Source organism: Polyergus mexicanus, unplaced genomic scaffold, assembly GCF_030449975.1.
Source record: "Polyergus mexicanus isolate NDT 795.1 unplaced genomic scaffold, iyPolMexi1.0 SCAF_15, whole genome shotgun sequence".
In the NCBI taxonomy this organism is placed as follows: Eukaryota; Metazoa; Arthropoda; class Insecta; order Hymenoptera; family Formicidae; genus Polyergus; species Polyergus mexicanus.
Window position 1 is genome coordinate 5,259,224 of NW_027223335.1, and position 15,905 is coordinate 5,275,128.

Sequence of the window (15,905 nt, forward strand, 5' to 3'; positions counted from 1 at the left end):
GACAACTTCATCGTTTAATCAGTCTAATGATAGACGATCGAACAAGTTATGCGTTCATGCGATTCGTTTCTATTATTATTATAAAAAATTAATTAATTCTTTTCGCTGTAAAACAACATGTCTATATTAATTGGAATAAAGCTATTATGATAAAACAGGATAAACTGACTAATGGCACTTATATATTTTGTTATGTATTAAATAAATTTAATAAAAACAAATAAGTCTTTTTTACTTTACGATTAAATTTAATATATATTACATATAATTATTTTATTCTCAAAGAAAAAAAATATTTAATATTGCAAAAATGCTCATACATTTTTTAGTTTTATGTAATTTATCGTTTTATAAAATTATCAGAATATTTTCTATATTCCGAGAGTCATGAAATATGTATTTGCAGATAAATAAATATAAGTATTTGCAATTCTTTTACAAAAATGCACAAGGACGCCTACTCCAATTTACATTTTACATATTAATATCGATTTTTTTTAAACTTATTTGCATTTATAGCATATGATATTTCGTATGATCGTTTATTTATTAAAAGTGGCAGCTTCGTGGATTCTCGACATGATAATCTTTTGCGATTAGAGATACTGACTGGATTAAGAAATGCACGGCGCAAAACGCTAACGCGATCCGATCGCGTATGAGCGCATCTCGGCGGGATACGCGACATGGAAATGCGGATGTCTACGCGTATTTCGCGCGTACGGCGGCAAAGATCAAAAGACGTTTGCACGTCGCAGCGTGGCGTGGCGGCTGCCCTTCGGATTTCTGACACGTTCGTTTTCGAGGCGCGGCTAATGGACGTAAAACGCGTACACGTGACGTTTACGTATCCGTTCGTCCGGTCGTCGTCGCCGCGCGATTAAGCCCCTTCTCGCTTCTACATACGAGCGCAATGCATCGTAAATAATCAATATTAATCGCATCGCGTTCTCTCCACCTTGGTTTTGAATTCGCACCTTGCAACTTAGCCGTTCGCCCTCGTTCGTTTCAGGTTATCGCTCGTCTGACCCGATACGCGATACAAACAGAAGCGCATGTACGGGGAATTGTTGTACATGCGCTTTTGTACACACGTTCATATTTACCTATGCGAACGAATTAAACACGTTGCGATTTGCAAACTATTCGGAAAAATATTGAAAAAAAATCACGGTTCAATTTATTGAAATATACAATTTTGTTTTAGAGTCACAACATATACACACAGATTAAATAATAAAATTTATTTGTAAATATTCAAAAATTTTATTTATAAATTTTTATATAATAAATAAATTATTTATAAAAATAAATTATTTATAAATTTTTTTTATACAAATATAATATGACAAATAAATTGTACATTATGTCACATACATGTAATCATATAGTACCTGTTAAAAACTTGTGTGTATGGTTTAATTTTTTTTCTTTTCAATCAAAGTGCCAAGAGAGAGAGAGAGAGAGAGAGAGAGAGAGAGAGAGAGAGAGAGAGGTATCTCCATTCCTAATTTAAATATCTTGACGATCAAATCTCAAATTAAAAATTTATTAAATTAATATTTATTTGATATCAGCCGAGGAACACATTTTTATTAATTATTTATATCGTTAAAGATATAATTCGCTAAACTGTATACTGTTCAATTGGCTGTATAAAAAATGGATCTTTTAGTTTTCTTTCGAAAATAAATAAATGAGGAAAATATGCAGATTTCGAAATGCTCTGTATATTCGTTCCGGATTACATATGTAATGTATATATCATTTAATCCACGGAAGGAGAACTATAGTAGTAATCGTATACGCGTGCGCGTTCAGATTTTAACATAATTACCATACGGGTTTGCTACAGATTGCTTATTGTTCATATCAATTCTTTTTTGTCGAGAGGATTCATCCCCCTGATCGCCACGGAATTAATGTAAGGTGATGCGCGAGTTATTGTATTTTCACGGCCGTCAACGTCGACGAGCGACGTACGAGCTCTTGAATCGCGCCGAATGATTTTATTCGTTGTAGCGCTATAAAAGCACTTTCACGAGGTAGCCGAGTGATTTAACCCCCTGCGATTCCGGATCATCTCGAAAAATGGGTCCATATGTAAAACATTTCTCTTTTTTTTTTATTTTAATGTTGTCGACGTTACGTAATAACGGACTCACGTACACTTTAGTGATTTGTAAAAGTTCGAAGAATATAATTTTCAATTATAATTATCGATTTGAAATGTTTCGTAAAATAAGGATATGTTCATAAACTATATGATGTGTTAAATTCTAAAAATTGTGTGAAAATTATTATTTAATATTTGAAAAATTGAAAACGAGAATTATATTATTTTTACGATTAAATTCGTGCAATTGTATTATAAAATATTATGTACATATTCTCTGAAAAATCAAGTTGCTGGAAAGAGCAAGTGCTTTTATCTCAGTATAACGAAATACTTGCACGAGATAGCAGATAACCGCAATATGGCATGGTTAATTTTTCGCATTTCTACGCTTTATGTCCGTTTTCACTGTTAAAGCTGAAATTTAATAACCTCGCCGCGGAAATTTTTGTGCGCTATAGCTATTCCGCTATAATTAAAACAAGGATAATTAGCATTTTGTATCGCAGAAAAATTCTATATAAAAAAGCCGAGAATTTCTCAGAAATTCGCATTCTTTCGTTTCTGATGCACGAAAATAGCGTGTGCTAAAAAATAGTAAACTTTAACAATTCTAAAATGTTTAATCCGTCTCCAGAACAAAACTAAATTAAAAAATAATTCCGTGATTTGATTTAAAAAAAAAAAAAAAAAAAAAAGGTAGAAAAAGTGCTAAACAACGTTTCTCCTCAAATGAGGATTGAAATATCAACTTTTAAATTGTATATCACATGTTTTGACTACAATTATATAGTGTACATGTGTTTTAATCATATTTATCTATAACTGCAGATTTAACATAAATTACCTTTAATATAGACAGTGAAAATTTGACATAAGCCAAGTTACGGAATGCAATGCAAAAAAAAAAAAAAAAACAATTGTGATAAGTATTATGTAATTTTTTCAAATAAATCAATATTATTCTAAAAGAAATGCAAAGCTTTACTTGGAATTTTTATTTTCTACAATTTGACATTTCTCTTATGCCAAATTTTCTATTCACGTAGATAACGTCGGAATAAAAATTGGACTATAAGAAATGGATTTCATGCGGAGGCACGTCTCGTGAAAAAAATCGAACGAGAGACAAAACGCGATTGGGAGAAACAGAGCTGTGCGTTTTTTCGAGAGACGCGGAAACACGATGATGCACTTGCCTGATCGAAAACCGGTAATTATTCATCGACATTGGCATATACACGATATAAAGGGAGACGGCCGCGAATAACAAGGAACCGTCTGCCCGAAGCATCGAAAGTAACGAGGACGACGATTGATGTCCCGTTTTGCGGTCTTGCGCGCGCAATGTATACATATCAAGAGAATTATTATAAGATATCCGCGTATTAAAATAAACCACCAGTTATACACCTGCGGCGCAAAGCAACGAGGGAAAAGAGAGATATTCCTCTCGTTAAAATGACGAGTTATCGAAAGATTGTATTTTTCGCAGAAATAGATGCTCTCTTGCTTGTTCGATGTTTTATCTCCCTCCCCGTATAATATTGATCAAAATGTACCGCGGCTCGAATTGTATGCCATCATTACAAGTATATTACGCGATATATTTTCAGATGTGATTCTAACTCTACGATTTCATAAGAACTTGTCAATTCAAGGAAAATAAAATTATTACAAAATTATTTTTATAATATAAGAATAAACGGCTTGTTTCCAAATTCTCGAAAAATAAATTTAAAAAAAATTTTTATACCACTTTTTTTATTTTTTATAATTTTTGAAATCATACCTTTTTCATATTATTTCTTCAGGATCTTACTGTTTTATGTTGGTTATATAAATTTATTTTAACAATGTATGCATAGAAATTCTGTCAAATATTTAAAGATTAAGAAATGAGAGATGCTATAAATATCTCGCTTTTAATCGCTACCTTCAACGGCGCTTATAAATTCATCAGTGTTTTATCGAGTATCTCCCGTTTTGCATACCGACGCCTAATTATATCGTAACTCACTCGCGTGCAACGAGTTACTCTCAATGTATCTACCACGAATGCGCTTCGTATATTTTGCACGTAGAAAGCGCGTTTTCGAGCTATATTTCAAGCCTGCGTGTTATTCGAAGGTGAAGCTCGATGCCACACAAGATGTCTGGCTTAAACATATGTTCAACGCAAATATCTTGAATAATTTAAATATCCAGTTTTGTTTTCAAAAAGTTTAAAACTATAAAACGACATTTTAAAACGGAAAACGAAATCTTAAATTCTTACATATTTCTTACTACATGTTCAAGATATTTTTCGTATTTTTGATATTTTGCCTTGTATTTTTTATTAATTCTGACATAATCGAATTAAAAAACAATAAATTCTGACATGCTAAGTTCATGCCATTTAAAGTTCAAATCCATACATGAATCATGCCTGCTTCAAATTATACATTCGGATAGTTGAATACGTTACACATATATTGTATCGTTCTATTTTCCATATGTTTGCTATTTTCTTTGCTGTTTTTCGTTAAGTTTAACATATGTATCTTATAGGACTTTTATTCGCACATTTGTAAAGTTACATTCTATTACTACAACATGCATGTATGTGTTCTAACACTAGAATAATAACGCTACTTACCCCAGATCCATCCTGATCACAGCTGATCGCCGGTGGCATCGTCGACGCGGGAACCCTGGAAAAATGCGCGGCAGCAGCGAGTCATCCTCAGATTTTCGTGGACGGTCCATGGAAGATTTGCTCCGAGGCCATCCTGCATTAAAGAAGAAGGGCAAGGGTCATTATCGGACGAATGATATAGAGAGCGTACGAAGGGCGTCACGCAACAGATCGCGATGTTTTGTAACGGCGGCGAAGGGCAATGCGCGAAAGAGAGGAGGCGTCGTTTGGGCAGACCGATCGCCTTAACTTTCAGAAGATTAAGCTTCCCGTTTCTTTTTTTCTCGTCGTGACCAAGTTTTAATGCGCCATCCGTCGCCGAGCTGGCGCTTATTAGATTCGCTTCGAGTTCCATTTAAAGCTTTACGACTTGCTTGAAAACATTAATGGCTTAGAACGTGAATGATCCAATAATTATTTCAACACATGTCGGAAATGTACGTAGATATGCGTTAACGAATAAAAATATTAAATATATTCAATGCGTTTTTTTTATTTTTTACTTATTATTATTTATTTTCTTATCTTTATGCAATACGATTATTTATTTTATTAAAAGTTAATTAGCAAAGTTATTTGATAATTAAAATCAATAACTTTGCAGCTAATTAAGCATGATAATTATTTATAATTAAAAAATGTTAGAAAAATAGATAACATTTATTGATATAAAAATTGCATCACTTTCAAGATTGCAACAGACAAACGAATGCAACTCTTCATATTTCGAATAACTCCGATAACTTAATACATGCTTCCGAGCATCAAGTAGGTATATAAATTAAACGACTATTGGAAAATGAAAATTTGAGATTTAACATTCCAAGCATAGTAGATTACAATGTAAAATGCCGCAAAATATACACATATTATCAATAAACGATCGATATATATATAATATCTTTTCATTACTTAAATCAAATAAGCGTGATAATTTTGCTTGTCACGAGAGGTAATCAAATGCGCGGAAAAAGGATACGAAATAGAAATAAAGATCCGAATAAAACAATTTTTAATTTTTATGCCTTTTGTCGCTTCAATTTATACTTGAAATGTAATCGCGCCAAGTATTTACATACTTTGATAGATAGCCGTCGCCTCGGTACGCTCTTGAGCTGTCAATCGTGAAAATTAATTAATTGCACGAACTAATAATTTTCAATTGTCAAGAAAATTGTCTTTCACGTCTCTTGATGTACGTACTTCTCGCGACCGCGTTCCGTAAAGTACTGTGACAATACAGAGTGTCTCGGGCTGCCTACCTGCCTCTCGAGTCTCACCTTCGCGAATGACAACAAAGCGATGTAAAAAAAAGAATCAGCGCGCTACAGAATTTAGCGTCTTTTCTCTCTCTCTCTGTCTCTCTCTTTCGTACATATTCATTGATATAGTACAACACACATTAATATTTATATTAAATATATCAGAGATTTTTTTTTTTTTGTTAACTATCCAGATCGAATAGACAAGATGTGATCACGAACGAATGATCATAAACTAATATCAGCAAACAAGCGAAAAAAAGGTATTAATTATTAATTTCTCTTTTATCTTTTTATAAAATAATTTTTTACAAAATTATTAATTATATAACGTTTTTTTTTGTTTTTTGTTTTCATTAATATTCACTTGTATTCGTTCGTATTCGTTCCTTTGATCTTAATCCTTAATACAGCAAAGTCTTGGAATATATAATTATCGCCACGTTTACTTTCTTTATATACGAAAATATGCAAGTACAACTTTCATAACTCTCGAATGTTTTCCAATACGTAATCTCGATTCTATTTTTATCGGGAATAACGCGATTATATTCGCGATACGCGCGAGAATACTTACGGAAAAATCAGACAGATAGGAGTCATAAAGGCATAATTTACAAATTTACAGCACTGATATATTAAGTCGCTATCCAGCGGGTATAAAGAGGTGTCTATGTGGCGGTTTTCTGATCGCGAGACAGCGTGTGCGATCCGTTTGTGTGAACAGCTGCGAAGAATATACGAGAACGTAGAGAGGGAGAGAGAAACACGGCCCTATGATAAATTACGTTACGAAAAATTCACGGTAAATTCGTCCCAGTATTCCTCCTATGTCTCGTGTCCTCGGAGCCTTTCCGTCGACATGCTTGGCGTCTCCGACTCTTTGTTCGCCGGACGATCTTTGAACGCGCGAACACGTTCGAAGATCACATACGTAAGATTAGCGTGAGCATTATACGGACCGTATCAAGAAGCAAAATAATATGATGACATATGTAAAATAATTGATAAAGAATATTATAAAATTGCTCGCTCGGGAAAGAAAAGCGAAAATAAAAATGTTATATTTACAGAGTTATATTTTAATGTGACGCTTATATTTTTCGATATTAGATAATTATGCGGAAAATATTTTTTCCAACAAATGACATTTAGTGTTTTTAATATTATTCCCGATTGGCGTATACTCATAAAGGACCGATATTTTTTCACGCCTTCCAATCAATTGTACACTCTTTTCAATTTTTCGTATATTTTACAATCTCACAATTCTTATATGAAATGCATTTTTGAAAAATTAATTAAATATATCATTAAATATTTTTTACAAAATGTAAATAGACATATATAAATCCCCCGATTAAGCTAAATAGTGCTCCTTAATTTCGGAGCAATGCTTTGTATTATTGCTCGTCACTCACCGTCGTACCTGCTCGCCTAATCCCACTCGATAGCGGCAGCAGCAGGTGAATCTTCCGGCCCGATCCACGTGGCATACATGTCCCATATAAAACCCTCGCGCACCCCCGCGTGCGAAAAGATCTACACGTCGCCGATCTCGATTTGAAATTCCAAAAGTGCACGATTATCCTCCCTTTATAGCGTCAAAAAAAAAAAAAAACCGCATTACTGTGTACGGTTTCAATAAGAGAGCACGGTACGGAGGGGTAGAGGGTTGGACACGCGTAAAGGACACACGAGGACGCGTGTACGCGTAGACGGATCGCAGCTTCCGGTCTCCACGTGAACTCGGCAGGATGAGGATGACGGACTTTGCTGAGCGTGTGTGGCGCGTACGAACGCCGCCGCGACAGAAATGATAGTGGCAAAAGTGGGAGACTCTCCGTGAAATATATAAGTCCGCGGGATGGTGTGGTGGTGGACCACACGAGTGAGCGAAGAAGAAGGAGGAGGAGGACGAGGAGGAGGAGGAGGAGAAGCGCACGCATCGCATCCCTTCGTGCGCGCATCGGTTGCGCATCGTGTGCTGCGTAACATCCTGCGGGATTTATAGCAATAATTCGGCGATTAACCCGTAATTATTCGCGTTACCGAGCACGCGTCTCATTTAAAAATGATAAGACAAGTTTATGTAATAGTTACTAGATGTTTGAATTATTTATAAGCGTACACAATACACACAGACACAAGAGATGCCTTTCTCTGATTTATCGAGAAGTATTTTAAAGACAGAAATAAAATTTTTTGAATATTCATGTATTGTACTTTGCTGTGAAAAGGATGACATTTTATGAGTAAAATTTTCGAATATTTTTTATTTTTAAAATAAATCTGCAAAAAGCTTTTCTTTTTGCATTCTTTATAAAAAGCAAATTTTAATAAAATTTTTGAATCAAATAATAACTATAAATATGCCTTATTATCATCGTTTTTAAATATTCACTTGCAATGGAATATTTTAATTTCAGTTTGAAATTAATGCAATATAAATAATGAGATAAATTTTTTTTTTTCATGGACGTATCTCATATTTTGATTATCTTAAAAGCATTGAATAGTAATATTGTTTTATTCTGCAGATATATTACAACTTCTCGTATCTCTTTCTTAGGAGATAGCAGAGATGACTATTCAAAATGAAACTTTTCACGAGCAACCAGGACGGTGTATGCAAACGATTTCTACACAAAGCAGAGGCGCGCGTTGACTATGTTATCAGTCATTATCGCGCTCATTTTACCGGTGAATCTCATCTAGATAATCGGGAGCATTGTTTAAAATGGCGTTATCCGCGCGTTAAATAGACTGACGGAAATCCCGACGTGCCCCTTTTCCTTTCTCGCGCGCCCTTCGCTCCCAGTTCAACGAACTGTAATTGTGGTACGGATGGGACCGTAAAACTCTACCTATGAGATTAGACTTGTGGCTTTTCCTTTATCATCCCGGTACAACGTTGCAAAAGAACGAGTACTGCTTGAGAGCAGCGTTCTCTTTTTCTTTTTCTTTTTTTTTTTTTCATTCGCCCTTTTTCGCTTTCTCCTTCCAGTTGCGCGTCGCTAATCGTTTGCATTTTTTTTTTTTTTTTTTTTTTTTTTACTAGCACGATGGATCGCGCATAAAATACTGTGACGAATTGCGATGGAGCCGAGAGAACTGGAAGTGTCTTATAACGTGCGATACGTTGTAATGCAGAACCAATTACGTTGAGCAATTAAGTCCGGTAATTAACCCTCTAGCAATCAACGTCCTTTGTGAATGTCAGGCATAGTCTTTTTTCACTTGCGATATTCAAATGCAGTCCTAAAGTCTTTCAATAGTTTATAAAAGAGAGAAAATTTCTTCTCTTTAATAAATTAAAATCTGAAAAAATGACAAACCTATCAACACCAATGTGAAGAAATAACGCAATAAATTTTTAAGATATAAAAAAGAGAAAATGATCGAAATAATAAATAACAAATATAAATAATATAAATGTTAAAATTTGAGATAGAATAAAAAAATTGTGTCTCAATCAAAAATAAGTGAACACAATAAAAAAAAAAAAAAAAAAAAAAAATGGAAATTTTTAATTATGATTCTGCAATTAACATTAATGATCGAATTCAGGTTGCACTGACCAACTTAAGAGCAACATCGTTAAATAAATATGCGATATATGATCATTCGAGGAACACTTCCAGCATTTATTTATTTTCTGTCGGACATAACAATCCAGCCAGTGATATGGCAGTAGTCTGCCTGCACCCTCGAAGCATTGAGCTTTTTTATTGACCACACAACGGGCTGCAGTTATTGCATTCTTAGAGTCACAGATCATAAAACAATACAACTTATTAATGCGGAATCTTTAACAAAATTCCTGAATGTGTAAGAAATAAACTGTAAAATATATATAAAGAGTATAAAATAAAAAAATTATGTATAATCTCTTTGAATTTAAATATTTTTTGTGCAAATTTATATGAATGTTTATATTAAAAATTACAGCAAAATACATATATATGTGAATAGATCTAACATATCTACAATTCCAAAAAGATCATAAATTTCTATTTTTCGATTTTACTAGATATCGTCGAATTTGTGGACGCGTCTTGTCAATCCATCGACTGTCTCTGTGCTAACAAAGAACTAGTCACGATTACCCGTCGAATGCCATTGTAAAATGCGACATCCATAACCGTCCTTCGAGGTGGTAGGGGGTCTTCGATAAAAGTTCAGTCACGCTGTGATTTATTAATTATAAAGCATTGTGATCCGCGCGAAGTCGCATAGTTGCGGTTTCACGGTGATAAAGCAATACGCGGCGCTAAAGATTTCTACCTCGAAAATAGACTGCCGTTTGATCGGCGATAAACGCCTTCGCGATTTATTTAACACAACGGTTTTCAATTGATGGATTAATACGAAACACACTTTCTTTTATCACCCTCCTCCCTCCCACACACACACACACACACTCACATATCGTCAATTAAAATTCCAATTTTAAATCTCAAATCCAAATATCAGATTAAAACAGTTATTGAAAAAAATAGAATAGGATCAAGATAGAAATAGAATAAAGGCAAAATAAAGGGGCAAATATATATCTTTATGTAATAATAAAATTTAAAATATAATAAAAAAATACCAAGTCTTTTATATATAAAAACTTTAACAAAGTAGAAAGATATGAACTTGAAATAATAAGTGAATATAATTTATCGTTGCATAACGATAAATAAACATAAGAATAATTAGATAAAATAGAATAAGAGAAAAGAATGAAACATTTTGTTCTCGTTATAGGGCTACAAATTGTACACTTAATTGAAGAAAATATAAACTAGATAACAATCAGATTTGAAATTAAAATGACATTAAAAGACTACAAAAGATCTTAGGTGACAGAATAAGCAAGAAACGTCCCACGATGCTTCATTCCTGGGCCCAGATTGCGGCCCGTATGTTTGGCCTAATAGCCCCTTAACTGGTTATATCATAGTCTTTTGGGCCATTTCTCATCCCAACCTCCGTCAACATTTACATACTAAACGCCTGTACGAACAATAACTTATGATATAACATGATAACTCTATATAAAACAGACAGTATAGGTAGTTAAACTGTATCAATTTTTGATACAGTTTGAATTAAAACGATATTATTCTTCTTAGTTATATTATAGCATTATAATATATATAATTTATATTTTATAAACTTTGATTGATTAATTTATTACATATTCAATTAGTCTAAAAATAATGAAAACTTTTTTCTATCTCATTCAATCTTTGTTTTAACAAGCGCTTGCTAAGCGATGTATAATTTAATTTAAATGCAATTTAGAGATATTATAGATTTTGAATCGTCCATTATATAGGATGGTATTTATTGCAGTCTGTGAAATAATTTATTGACATCTATATTTGCAAGGAAACTTTTACTTTCATCATTAAATCGTCGACAAGACCAACTCTCGATTTTCATATCGACGACTGGTGTCAGACCTTTCGCCACGCGGAAAATTGAAACCGCAACATCATAAAACCACCTCGTTCAAACGAGCAAATATAGTGGAACGTAGAGAAAAACTGACTTCTTATGACTTTCATTAACCTTCTTGAGAGAAATCCACGCGATAATTTGCTATGCCGGTAATATTTCAAACGAGTTTGTTATTGTAATTTTTCGAAAGCGATACATACGTCTAGGTTGCCGTGTAATGACAAAATACCGCATGAGATTAAAACGCAATCACTGATTAATCCTTAATTGATTATCGCGTTTTAATTCAGTATGATAATTTACACACGAGTCAATCTACATGATTAAATCGTGATCGACTGAAAGAATTAAATTAATCACTCGGAACAACAGTAATTTAATAACAATTTAATTAATTTGTTAAATTAAAAGACCATTTATTAAATTTAAATAGAAATTTTGAACGATATATTAAACACATATGATTTCATTATTATTGCTTTGAACTGCAATGTATTTCCAATTATTTAAACTTATTACTATTTGATTATGAATTATTGCATTGTAGTGTTAATTATTGATATTAATCGGTAGAATATATATATATAGATATATATATATTTGATTCCTTCTTTATTAAAATATCTAACTTCCGTTATTTTACATGTGAACTTTTCATATTATTTATCGCGCGTCGTTTACAACTCCGAAAAGAAACATTGTGCGATTAATTGATTAATAGCCGTTTTTTAATCTTGTTAGCGGCGCGATCCCCGGAAAGATTTAAGCCGGTAAAAAGCCGTGATTTCGCGAATCTACGAAGAAAAATGGGTACGCTTGCTCCCTGGATAGCGCCCAATTCTTCCTTTTTTTTTTTTTTTCGGCGATGCACGATTCTGCTCAACGCTTCGTCGAATTATACACCATGACCTGTAATTTGAACACTATTTCACATGCCGTAAGCATGCAATCACGAAAAGGTGTTTCTTTTTGTAAGTGGTTCCACCTAGATGAAGAATTTATCGGCTAACAGCCCTTCCTTGAGATTATAATACACGCTGCACATATGATCCGATCGAAGATCACGGCATTATGATGCATCGATACACCATACTAAACGTTTAATACTTTCGTCCTTTCGATTCGACGGTATTATAAAACTTTCTTGATTTTATTATTGAGAAATTCTTACATAGATTGTGCAAAGATCATCGCAACTTTTTTTTTTTTTTTTTTAAGTTTAATCTGTCTTTCTCTTTCTCTAACATGTCAAAAAATTTGAATTTATAAAAAAATTTTATACGCGATTCAATTTATTTAAAATATTATATTATAAAGAAGAATATATATACACATATACACACTCAAGTGTGTATGTATAAGGAATTATTTAATTTTCTATGTCATTGTAAAGTGATGAAATACTTAAGAATATAAATCGTATTTGTACACTTTTGTATGTGTGTGTGGATTCATATATTCAATATCCTTACATAGATGTCTATTCGTCATTGAGTAAATTCTCGGAAGGAGGATGAGACAGTCCAGGAAATGTGAGATCTCGAATGCGGGAGACCGGAAGAAACGCAATAACATCCAAGAGATTTGATTTATTCGAGAGGAAACGAATCTCTAGAGTACGTCGTATGTGTTCGAGGAACAAATATCCGGCCACTCGAATGGCAAATCAATCGGAACAAAGATTGAACATATGCATTTAATTACATTTTGTCCTTCTAAACAATTTTCAGCATATTTTCTCCGGTTATATACATTCATTGTTAATATTTAAAGAAACAGAGATTTTATATATTGATATCTTTACGTCTATTAAAACTGCAATAATCAGATTGCAGTTTAAAATTTAATAATATGACATCATAAATTCTAAATTTTAGAAAATATATAATATTTCCGAATTATGATGTATAACATATAATACAATATTTCCGAAATATGTACTTTGTTTTAATCGAAAATAAAGACTATTTAGCTACATAATACTTTTCAATTAATTCTGAGCATATTCTTAATCTTTTTGTGACAAAGACGTACCATTAAGTTCGATTCGCAACAACTTCTGCAAATCGAGATCATAAGTCCAAAAGAAAAAATCGTGAATCTTCATTAACCGGCAATTTTCTGCGCAAACGATTATTTGAAAAGCATCGATTAACGTACTGATCGTTCAGATTGGCTCACGGAAAGAGGAAGTCTTTCCAAAAAGGAGCAAGACAGAATTAGACCTCACATGTCGAAGGTAAAACGCGTTTGTCAAGTTTCTTGGATCTCGCCGACAAAAGTGCGCGCATCGCGCTTTATCATAAAAAAAAGGATAATCAAATTCATATTCAAAAATATCCCGAAAGCAACTTATGATACAAATATGAAAATTTGTAATATTGTCTTAAATAGACAAAACTCTGCTTTTATTTAATACTGGATATTAAAAAAAAAAAAAAACATTCAATATTTATATGGTAGGTATGACATTTTCAACACGATACTTTGTAACTGTGTAATCACCAAATTACAAAGATCCGCAATCGCCGATTGATGAGAACTGACGAATTGCCGGTGAAATCTTCTGTTATGAAGTATGTATGGAAATCGAATGAGAACATTTCGAAGAAGCCAGTAAGTCAATCATGATGCTAGCATACAAGAATGTTTATATCTCAAAAACGATTGAGCTTTCGACCTATGTTTACTAAGGTTTTTTTACTCAGTATAGTGTGTCTCATCTACCATATAAATACTAAATAATTTTTTTAAACACCTTGTATATGTATATATTTATATTTTTCATAAAATATAAAATATATTTTAAAAGATTTTTATACTGTTTATATTATTTTTATCTTTACAATACGATACAAAAGAGATACTTGTCGCTTTCATGTAAAAATACCATAGACTCAATTAGTACAACGACAATTTTTACACGTGTCTCGTGTTAAATACTTCCTCGTATTGTTAAATCAAATCCTGCCTGATCGATCAACCAGGAAGTAAAAAAAGGCACGTAAAAGGGGCAACCGGAAATTCGACGCGCGACGAATTGTCGCTTGTTAATTGTATCGCGAGCCTACAAGGTGCGCCGAGATGCGACGATAAATCGATATTGAAATTTCGACATTAGCCGGATATATATATATATATATATATATATATATATATGTATGTATATTAAACGTATATACACACATATTGTCGCGCATGGCTTGCAAAATGCACGCGCAGCCGTTAGGACGCGGATTAAGGCATAATGCAGCCGATCAAAAAGCGGGAGGGAAACTTGCAGCGATGTTCATTCAACTTGGTCTTGAAATGAATTTATGGACCCGTAATCAGCCAATTGAGATGGGTACTTGTTGTACGCGATCGGTCCGATCAAAACCTTGTGGCAAAACGTTGCACTCTCCTCGCGTTAAGAGTTATATTGTACTACTGCATGTTGTATCGGATGTTGTAAAACCGTGCAGAAATTAAAGCACGACCCTTCTAATCGATAAATATCCGATCTACTTAATCCAGTATGGTCGTCTAGCATCTAACAATTCATAATTTAAATAAAACTTTCATCATTTCACTATTCTATATCAAATTTAAATTCTTATTGAAATCTATAAGTATTACAATATATAAATATTACGATATATTACGATGTAGGTATAAATTATGCATTTCTTTAATCATAAACAGTAATAAACAACAAAAAAATTAATATGAAAAATATAAATCTAAAATGTTAACATACACGAAATTGTAAAAGTTTCTTAACTGTTGCTGTTCTTTTATCTTTATGATAATGAGAATAAATCAGATAGTGCATAAAAAGATTTAAAATTTGCAGCATCCTATAGGGCGGATTCAACGTCGATGACGCAGAGACGAGTATGCTCATGCACTGGCAATGTCAAGATTAGCTATAAGTTTAGTTAGAACCTTAAATGAGAAAGATTCGACTGTGTCTGTTTTATGTAAATGATCAGTTGAATCGGACCGCTCGCATCTGCAGATTATCATTTGAGATGTTTACATCACTGCATTTCTCTCGTTTTGCAGATACGCTTTTCAACGATACATGATAATATGAAATAAGCTAATACCCCAAATTTGTTGAGCATCAACAGTGAGATATTTTTAAAAAGATACATATTTTATATAAATAGCTATCTATATAAAAGTAACCAATTTAAATTATTTTAGATTAAAAATATTTTATACTTTTTAATATCTTGATTATATATGTATACATGAAAAGAGAATTAATTAGTTTGTTAAGTACACGAAGTTTATTATATCTAGTTGTAATGAGCTCGAAAAAGCTTTTCTACAATATTAATATAAAGACATTTTCATAGAATTGTTTGCGTCGCATTGTCAATATACATTGCTTCGTGAACATACT

At 32.9% G+C, this 15,905-nt stretch overlaps 1 protein-coding gene across 8 annotated transcripts in view; it reads right to left on the bottom strand.

The window, feature by feature from the left end:
- The window catches only part of LOC138939885 (thrombospondin type-1 domain-containing protein 4), a 71,460-nt gene that overhangs the window by 46,768 nt on the left and 8,787 nt on the right, over positions 1 to 15,905 (bottom strand). For 4 of the 8 annotated variants that reach the window (XM_070308170.1, XM_070308172.1, XM_070308176.1 and 1 more), the window contains exons 1-2: positions 7,488 to 7,857; positions 4,758 to 4,890 (exon numbers count right to left, since the gene is read on the bottom strand). In XM_070308170.1, the coding sequence (XP_070164271.1) occupies positions 4,758 to 4,890; positions 7,488 to 7,554 (200 nt within the window). In that variant the 5' untranslated portion in view covers positions 7,555 to 7,857. Of the gene's footprint in view, positions 1 to 4,757; positions 4,891 to 5,875; positions 5,987 to 7,479; positions 7,858 to 15,905 lie in introns of those variants that run through there. The other 4 variants (XM_070308171.1, XM_070308174.1, XM_070308173.1 and 1 more) reach the window with 3 other exon arrangements.